Genomic DNA, 9,727 nt, shown 5'->3' with positions numbered 1-9,727 from the left:
TACACTTGGAAAACGCATCCTGAAACATTGTCCCCCACTCTCCGTCGGAAAATGGTTCCGTCATCTTCTCAGGAGGAACTGCCGCTTTGTAATCTGATATTTTTGCATGTTTTGCAAACAAAGGTTGCGGAAAAACAAATTATACTTGACCATAAAAACAACAGCAACAATTACGAAATCGGCTTAGCCTGCCCTCCTCCTCCACCATTCCCGACTCTATCTCAGCGTTTGCTGTTTTTCCGGCACGCGAATTTCCTCATTTTCATTCAACATTTTCAAATATTTTCCCATATGGCCTTGAAGGTATCTCTGTATGGGGCGGTCTTGTTTGATCCCATTATTCGAATGTGATGCCTGGTTTTGTGGGAAGCAAAATGAACAAAGTCAACCATTTTCCGCCATGAAATATTGAATTACTTTATCCAAATTGGATTTGCATCAGGTGAAACTGATATGAGATGGTGTTTCATATGTGGGGAGAACTATACATACATAATTGATTGAATTTCTAATGCAGATGAAAGTTAAAAATGTATTACATGCATGAAAGCCAAGACTAATCCATTGTAGGGGAACATTTTTTATTGTTATCGGGATGCTCATATGTATGCTATAACTACTGGTTTCTATTGTAGAAAAATTAACAAACTTTCGTTATCTGTTTAATGTTATTATAAGCAAAGTATTTTAATAATAAAAGATGCTTATTCAAAGATTTTATCAATAACTTAGTTCAACAATATCCTTTTCATTCTATGTAGTTTCATTCCTTTTTTTTCTACTTGTAAAGTTATGTTCTGTTCTCTCAATAAATACAGTGAAAAAGTAAATATAAAATATCCTATAAAAAGGAAAACTCAGCTTCCGGGAACGAACCTTTAGAACCTTGCAGATCATTTTTCTGGAAGCTTTCTTAAATAAGGCTCCAACCGTTCGAAGTTAAATACTATTTTAGAATATTTTTCAGACGAACTTACAGAAGGAGAACAGACAGAAATATTGTATGTTGTTATGTCGACAGACAAAACACTTTTTTAGAAATAAAGTGTACAGTAGATAGTTTTTGCCAATATCATATTTCGCTTTACTGCGATAAGATTTTGTAAACTACAAAAATTAGAAAACTTTACTGCTTAATTTTGAATACAACTTCTTTAGATATCATAGTCACATTTAAGCAACAAATTTCATTAACTCTGGAATTCATTTTCCAAATTTCAATTAAGATCGCAATCATTTTTATCTCGCGAATAAAGAACTCTCAAAAATTTAGGGTAATTGTTATTTAATTTATTTATAATATAATTTAACTTACTTTACTTAAATAATATAATGAAATATTGTCTGTATAACTATTTAGATTTATTTGTACAACAATGAGTTTCAATTCAATAATAAGTGTACTCGTCTGAGAGTCCATCCACAAGGTACACCAGTAACAGCCATAACGTGAGCGGTGCTCCACCATATCTCCCATTAAACAATGACAAGCATGTCCGGTTCCGGACTGGAGGCATTCGAAGAGAAGGTGGAGTCGCAGCTCTCATCCTTGTCGCGTTTTTCGCGTCGTTCGCGGGCGCGCCGGTTCTGGAACCAGATCTTCACGCGGGTGTTGGTCAGGTCCAGGGATTCGGCCAGCTTGTTGGCATCCTCGGCACTCAGATAGTTCGACTCCTTGTACGCACTCTCCAGAGCCTGGAGCTGGGCGGGAGTGAAGGGGATCCGGGGCAGGCGTCCAGGCGTACGTTTGGCGGGTCCATTCTGCCGCAGGGCACGTGGCAGCTTGGGCGGATGGTAGCGGGTGTACTGCAGCCAGTCGTACATGGGTAGATGTCCCTCCTCAAGAGCCACCACAGCCGGGGGCGATCCACGCTGCTCCTTGTATCCGGGATGCGCGTACGGGTGAAATGGAATGCTGGCGCGGATTCGTTGCAGGACACCGACGGAGGCATTGGTGCCGATGTATCTGTCGCCAGCGCGGTTCAATATGTAATCGATGCTGAATTCACTCATCCTGGCGATCCTGCTGCTGGGCTGGTCGAATTGCTACTGTTGAGTTAGGTGCGCATCCTTGCGCTATTTAAGGACAGCCCACTCGAAGGCATCGCCGCCATTTGCCCGAAACAGACAGCACTATGGCTATCTCCCTCTGCCGTTAGGATGCGCCAGGACGAGTCAGGCCCAATGCCAATCTCATTTGAAAGCAGCGAGGCGTTTAATAGGCGTTGCCCTTGTCCTCTTCCGCTTTCCAGGTAGCGGTGTGCCACCGATTAATATTACCCTTATCAGACAGCAAGATTATATCCGTTCCCTATCAAATGTTTGAAAAAATTAAATTGTGTTTCAGCTTCTGCTTGTTGTTAATACTTGTATTTTTTTACCCTAACCAAAGAGTATGTGATGATCATAAAGATATCGACTGCAACGCAGGGTTTCTCATTCGAAAAGACATAATTTGGCTATTAAAACACATAATAATAATTTAAAACCTTTTCGTTGACAGTATATTGACAGATATCAGTATCCCTTGAGCATTATTATTATATATTAATAATATATTTAATTCCGATTAAACAACTGAACCCAGAACGCTTGAGAAGAGAGTATCCATCCTTCGGTTGTCAAGAATCGTTTTCATCGTTTTTGTGGTTATCATTTGAGGTTGAGGCAGAATCAACCACCCAGCCCCTAATGAACTCATCCGGCTGCCATGTTTTTCTTGTCTTTCCATACCATCCCAACCAATCCAGTCCTTTTCGATAAGAAAACAAGTTGAGCCTGATATATTTTGATGCGTGTATGTTTTGATTGACTCGTAAATTTGTTTTCACAACAGTTGCACTCAGGAAACGAGTTTTGAGGCCCCAAGGGGTATGGAAAGTATCAATTACACTATTCATTTCAGATTAGCATTGGATAGTTAGCTTATGGGAAGCTACACAAGGAACAGACTCTCTTCTATCTATCTTGTTTAGGTTGATTCTATAACGCATCTTCTATAGGTTGCTATAGTGGGGCTTATAAATATTGGATGGGTTATTTTACCTATTGATTTATTGTTAAGTTTGAAAGAAAATTAAAAAATGTATTAAGATTTACGATTAGAAATAATTAGTTTTTGCATCTTCCCTAAAATCTGATATTGGTAATTGAAAAGAGACAACTGCTTGGGCAATTATCCGAGAATAGTATCTGCCAATTGTCATGTAATTGTCAACTAATTTGCTCTTTGCACAATCACGACCCTGAAATTAGTTGCGGAAACAGTTGGCAGATACCAAAACCATACACAAGAAGATCGTCCCTAACGATGGACTCCATCCGCACTCAAACGTGGTGGCTCTGAGAGACCGGAACAATAGCCACGAGATGCCAAACAGATACAAAACGGTGGTTCCTTTTTTGTGCTGTGGTCCTGCGGTTATCCGGGGCTGATCGCAGCCGATTATGCTTAACAGACACAGAACTTCTTTGCTTCTTTCACCTCAACGCACCGCGACTGTGTCCCATACGAGTCCAATCGACTGATGCTGGGCACACTAGTGGATATTTTTTGGGTCTTGGGGTTCCAGTCGGCAGAGGCCTCGAGGAAACCGCCGCCAGGTGAAATAGATAGCTGGATCAAATAGACAGATGATTTACCCTTCCTATGAACGGACATTATTTTGTCAAGCTTCAGATGACGACACTTCTGCGTGCCTTTCAGGGAGATCAGAAATTGATTTATGGCCTCCACTAGCTGTTCAGCTATCGTCTTGGCCATTTGATCTGTGGGAGAAACCTCCGTGAAGCCGCCACAGCCGCACCAATGGTCGTCGATGCCTGCGAGGGAACAGTTTCTGGACAAGGATACCGCTTGGAAGACGCTGTGACAGGTTGGACAGCCCTCTGGTCGGGGCAACTGTTCCGCGGGTGTGTCCAGCTCCAAGATGTGCTTGAGTGTGGCATGGATATCGTAGGGTGAAGTCAGCCGGTTCTTGTTTGCCTTCAAGTTGTCCAGAAACTGCGGATACTTGTCCCGAATCCATTTCGGGAGACGTATATAAATAACCGGTAGCCGCTCCTCTAGAAAACCGCTCGCTAATTTACGCAGCAACCCGAATCGGGTGCCATGATCGCTGAAGAAGATAATGATGGTGTTCTGCATGATCCCATTGTGGTCCAGGGTTCGCATATACTGGACCATCCTGGCATCCATGGCCGATAGCAAGGAAAAGTCGTTGTGGCTAAAGGAGTTGGTCCAGAACATGCCAAAGAAACTACGATTCTTGTGAACCTCTGTAAACTGCTCGGCCAGGTCGTAGATATACTCAGCGGAAGACTTTCGTCCCAAACAGTATGGAATTTCCTTTATATACTTTTTCTTCAGTTCCTTCTCCAGGGCCAGGACCAGAGGGCGTCCATACACGTCCGTGGGACGCGTGCGAAAGCCCTTCTTTAGATATTCGAATGTCGAAATACTCGCCCAGTCCTCGGCGTAGGCGGTCGCATAGCCTTCCTCCTTAAATCTCTTCCAGATCATGGGACAGGCATCCAGGCCACCCACTGCGGTTGGTCGACACTTTGAATATGATCGGGTTTGATTGAAGCCCGTGAGAATTGCCATTAGATTAGGAAAGGTATTGTCGCCCATCTACACAACAGAAACGATCCATTAATCAATTAATCTGTAATACTATACTGCACTTTACAACCTTATTATAACCCTGCAGCTCGTACCAAGGCTGTTCCCGAAAATACTTGAACGTCAAGGGCATGGTTAGCTCAAAGTTCATACGTGAAAGCGAATCGATACCCCAGAGCAGGACGCTGGGCCTTTTCTTAGGAGATGATGAAGGCATTGGGTGTGGCTTCTGTGGATGCACGAAACTGAAGCCATCCTTTTGCAAGACTTTCGAACTGTTAGGTCGACGGCATTCAGTTATCACTGCCTCTACGTCTGGAGGTACCACAAAATCCTGGGGGAACGTAACGCACGACAGCAACCTGCAGAAATGATGCAGAAAGCCTCCTTCGGATGCATAATTATGTATGGAAGCACTTACTTGTACTTGGAGTCAGCTGTTGTCCGAACTCCTGCTCTTAAGATCTGCTTGTAGCAACATGTAGAATTGGGATCGTTTCTGTGCAGTTTGTAGGTCTGATCTTTTTCATTGTAGATGACTTTAAGCATGTCCGGGTCCTTATCACACACTACATAGCGTTTCCTGTGGTATATTTTTAGGATATTTCTGGAGAAGGGGTTAAGATATGGCATTTGACACTGAGGGGTATTCACAAAGAACTTTATTCTTTTTGTCTCCGGCTGTAATGCTTCAGTGGTCCTTGCCGTCGATTGGTCATAGACTATGTTCGTGGTTGACTGTCCATTATCCGTGGTTGAGTATTCATTGCCCGTGGTTGAGGATTCGCTGGCCGTTTTTGAGTATTCATTGTCCGTGGTAGACTGTTCAAAAACAGAGCTTACAGAAACCGCCTCCAAATTGATGAACGCCTCAACCGCTGTCGGAGTACCCAAAGTACTGGCCTCCAACTGAACTATTCCAGGACTCCAAGTGTACAAAGCCAGAGTCACGAGCCCTACAAATATAAGGCCAAACTGCAGTATCCATGGTGCAGAGCTTTTTTCCTTGAGCGAATGCTCGTCGTCAGTCGGAATTAGTTGGTATTTAGTTTTTAACATGCCCTCGCCTCGCCCTTATCAACACATTTCCGTTAAAAAAAATATGAAATAGTGGGAGCCGATACCAGAGAGGCATAAAAGTACTATAGCTTTGACAGCAACATAGAAACCATTGGCACTACGACCGTGCATTCCTCTCTCTCTCTCTGATTCTCTCTCGATTTAAAACCGTACTCATACAAATTAAGGATCAATACTTACATACATACTCGTAAATGCAATTTCTACCCAAGCGGAACATTTTAGTCTAACTATGTATAAAGACAGATTCAGGCACAGAATGGAATGTTTTTGAGAATATTCTCATTTTTACGCCAGGTCTTAATTTTGATAATAAGGTGAGACGCGAGAGGAGAGTCGATCATGACTAGATCACACTGCCTATCTGTTCTATCATACATATGTACAATCATCACCCTATTCCTTGGAAACCATTTAAAAAAGGTCATAATCAAAATATCCAATATAGTTTCATATACTCTTAGTTTTTTTATAGTATTAGTAATTTTTTACAGATTTCATGTATCAAAAATAAAGTTAGCTTTCATCACATAATTACCTTGAACTTACAGATCGAATAGGTTTTTGGTCAAAAATTTAATTGCTTTGTTAATTCTAAAAAAATTGTTTTCAACGCAAAGAAAGATACATCTCCCATCCCAGCCCAAGGTTACGATAATAGATATGTATGTATATTCAAGCGCTTACATAATGTAAGTACATATTCATACATACATACATACAGTACAACAGGTTTTCACATAACTCAGAAAGATTTTGTTAAGGTCGGACCCCTACATACACTCAGAAAAAAATTACATTTTTATGAATTTAGAATTTACATTGACTGAAATATTTAACTATTTTCATAGTTAAAAAACACTTTGAAAAAATATCATATATTAAAATTGTAAGAAATATAAAGTTTTAATCTATGTAGAAAAATATTGAATTTAAATATGAACAAAAATTTGTTTTTGATATAAAAAAAATAAATAAAATTTGATATTAATTTCTAGATGTACATAAGTGCTCTCTCTGTTCAAATCAATTGGTCTATATTTTCAAATTTAATATTAAAATGTCAGACTCTGCTCTAGCTACTATAAAAATGATTGGTGGCAAATAAATTTATTGAATTCAAACTATATTGTTTATATACATAGTCCAAACTTCCAGGTTATATAAAGTATGGAGACTCTTGATCTTTCTCTTGCTTGAGCCTGTTTTTTCTGCCTTTACATAAATTACAAATTATCTTTCACATCTACAAACTCATTGTTGAACATTAATTGTGTTAATCACCAGTGATTTGTATTGATTTACAGTCAAAGTCCATTCGTTTATTTTGCTGTCAAATAATTCGTAATTTTTTGTCTTCATTTGATTGTTCCACTTTTCCTTCTTAATAAAACCTTTAAGCAAATATTTTGTAATTTTTTCAACTCTCCTACACTTGCCTAAAACTCTAAGTACCCCTATGCTACAGCGAATTCTTTGGCGTTCTTCGACACTTTGCTTGCTATCAATCAATTCTATCACTTCGAAAACGCATGGGCAAACGACTTACGGGCTTAGAAAAAAATCACAATAAAGATATATTTGCTAGAAGGAAAATCTTTATACGGACATCACAACGTACTGAAAATTGGTGGAAATTGAAGTGTTCTGAAATTAAGTTCGATATACATACATATATAGAGAAATCTTCGTAGTACGGAAGTTCGTAACAGAGACGTTCGACTGTAATATGTATAAATATGTATATGATTCTGAACATGAAAACAGACTTGGGCAAGAAAATTGTTTTTGCTCTTATCCATTCTGCTGTGGATCATACATCATCTGTGTGTACTGTCCTCGAGCCAACACACTCTCTAAAAAGCATAAGCGAGCCCATGATGAAACTGTATAATAATTATATGTACATATAATTATAATTTTATCATGAGCGGGTCTGCTGCTCGCACTCTTGCTCGCACTCTCTCTAGATTGCATTCTTCTTTTTGGACTATTCTTTCGATGTCTCTGGCTTTGGGAGTTCACTGTTCGTTTCCGTCACTTCGCTGGATCGTCTGCCTTGGAATATTGCCGCTGCTGCTGATTTTCGCGCTCGCTCTGCTGCCGGCTCTCCCATAATGCTTGTGCTCTCTCCCACTATGCGCTTTTTGAATTCTTCGTTTATTTGCTGTCAAAAATGGCTATTATTTGCAGTGCAAAAGAATGTGAATTCGGTAGCAACAGTATCGGCGATTCATTCCCCAGCAGCTGGATATGCGAAAAATTTGAATACATACAATTTGGGGGAATTTCGGTCGCGTAAACGATCTTATCTCAAAATTATGGGTCTGTCTTGGTCATGTTTGGCTTGCCGGGAGATTGGTGCCGAAATGCGCACTTTTATGAGATTAACTCGAACCGGTTTTCTGGATTTCCGGAAACAGTTTGTCGCCCTCAACGAGAAGATCCTAGCCTCTTGAGCGAATCGCCTAAACGGAAAATTTTCCATAACAACAACAAAAATAACCTCTAGCAACCCAAATCGAATGGATCACCTGCTTGGAGGGCTCCCAGTGTGGGTGTGTTTGTTGCTGGTGGTGTCCTGACTGTTCCTACTCCGTCCGACGCTGCCGACGCTTCTGCCCCCGGACCGAGATCTCTTTTGGGAGTAGATAATACATAAGCTCAACATCTTAGACTTTAAGATTCTCCTCCCTGATTCTTTCCTATCTAAATCAATTGACCCGTCAAAATGTCCTGAGCCTACAATTATGCACGAATTTCTTCATAAATAGTAAAAAAATTACCGAAGCCGCTACTTAAAACAACTAAGGAGCCTTTTTTCCATTCCATTCCCATTATCGTACCCGTCTCATACAAATATACAACGCATCCACTCCGTATCCCTACCCTCTACTTGGTTACAGTATTTTTATACCCGATACTCAAGAAGAGTATAGGGGTATATTCGATGTGTGGGGAATGTGGGTGTGTATAACTCCCAGAAGGAAACGTTTCGGACCCCATAAAGTATATATATTCTTGATCAGCATCAATAGCTGAGTCGATAAAGCCATGTCAGTACGTCCGTTTGAAGCTAGTTCGCAGACTCTATAATAACTATAATAACTTTCGCTGTGGCATACACAATTTTGAAGATTCGCGAAAATGAAATAGGCACAATCATGACCAATGACCAAATCTACCAGGTTACCGAATCGAAACGAAACGAGTTTTGCGGCCCCGAGGGGTACCCAAAGTATCAATTAAACTATCAATTTCAGATTAGCATTGGATTAGCTTATAGGAAGCTACAGAAGGAACAGACTAGCTTCCATCTTCTATACAACTTCTTCTATAAGTTGCTATAATGGGGCTTATAAATATTGCATGGGTTACTTTACCTATTGATTAATTGTTAAGTTACAAAAACTACAACGGTTATGTATGTTATGCTATAATTACTAGAATTAGTTTTAAAAATGCACAATACTTTTTATTAAGTTTGTCCTTGAGACAAGTCGGATCATTATTATTAGATGGTAGACACATCAACCTCAAGGGATTCTGAGCTATTATTAAATATCCAGTGCGATTTCTTTAATTTAGATATTCGATTATTCATGGTGTGGAGTACAAGTGGCGATGCGATTTGTCGTCACATTGTCTGATAATCTTTATTGCATTCACAAGCTATAAATATAAAAATCAATTCGTTTAAAACATTGTCATATACTTATTGGAAAATATGGCGATACCTTAGATTACAAAATACAATCAATTATACAATACAAAGAACTTTTGTCAGGGTATCTGAATTCTTGTCTAGATAAAATTGAATTGATATTCCTCACAAGGGCCGGGGATGGGTGTGAAGCCAGCGTTTGCAATAATAAATGCTTTAATAAATTTAGTTTTACGAATTAAACTATCAAAAGTTGAGTACTGTAATCAATATGAAACGATTCTTTGGAATACAGAGAGCATTTTAATGTTTCCTCCTAAATACTCACGTTTCAAGTGCCATTGAGATAATAGAAAGTG

The 9,727-nt window shown here is 39.7% G+C and overlaps 2 protein-coding genes across 3 annotated transcripts; both read right to left on the bottom strand.

Annotated features, from left to right (window-relative positions):
• Positions 1–1,160: 1,160 nt before the first annotated feature.
• On the bottom strand, positions 1,161–2,511 carry LOC108154317 (homeobox protein EMX2). The gene has a single exon (XM_017284576.2). The coding sequence runs from the start codon at positions 2,011–2,013 to the stop codon at positions 1,477–1,479; it is 537 nt and encodes a 178-aa protein (XP_017140065.1). The 5' UTR covers positions 2,014–2,511; the 3' UTR covers positions 1,161–1,476.
• A 530-nt stretch (positions 2,512–3,041) lies between these two features.
• LOC108157668 lies at positions 3,042–6,033 on the bottom strand. Of its 2 annotated transcripts, XM_017289830.2 has the most exons (4): positions 5,885–6,033; positions 5,046–5,580; positions 4,695–4,986; positions 3,042–4,633 (listed from the first exon to the last, which is right to left on the bottom strand). In XM_017289830.2, exons 1-4 carry the CDS (start codon positions 5,922–5,924, stop codon positions 3,452–3,454), a joined length of 2,049 nt encoding a protein of 682 aa, XP_017145319.1. In that variant the 5' UTR covers positions 5,925–6,033; the 3' UTR covers positions 3,042–3,451. The 2 variants fall into 2 exon arrangements, with proteins under 2 accessions (XP_017145319.1, XP_017145318.1); XM_017289829.2 differs by lacking the exon at positions 5,885–6,033 and having other exon boundaries at positions 5,046–5,733.
• Between the last annotated feature and the right edge of the window lie 3,694 nt (positions 6,034–9,727).

This window comes from Drosophila miranda, chromosome 2 (genome assembly GCF_003369915.1).
Source record: "Drosophila miranda strain MSH22 chromosome 2, D.miranda_PacBio2.1, whole genome shotgun sequence".
NCBI classification, from domain to species: Eukaryota; Metazoa; Arthropoda; class Insecta; order Diptera; family Drosophilidae; genus Drosophila; species Drosophila miranda.
This window is presented reverse-complemented; position numbering and strand designations above follow the sequence as displayed.

Excerpts from the sequence above, each read along its gene's own strand:
- LOC108154317 (XM_017284576.2), bottom strand. The coding sequence starts at position 2,013 with ATGAGTGAATTCAGCATCGATTACATATTGAACCGCGCTGGCGACAGA.
- LOC108157668 (XM_017289829.2), bottom strand. The coding sequence starts at position 5,683 with ATGTTAAAAACTAAATACCAACTAATTCCGACTGACGACGAGCATTCG. Across the intron at positions 4,987-5,045 it reads ACAGCTGACTCCAAGTACAA|GTTGCTGTCGTGCGTTACGT; the intron begins GTAAGTGCTTCC and ends TCATTTCTGCAG. Across the intron at positions 4,634-4,694 it reads AGCTGCAGGGTTATAATAAG|ATGGGCGACAATACCTTTCC; the intron begins GTTGTAAAGTGC and ends TCTGTTGTGTAG.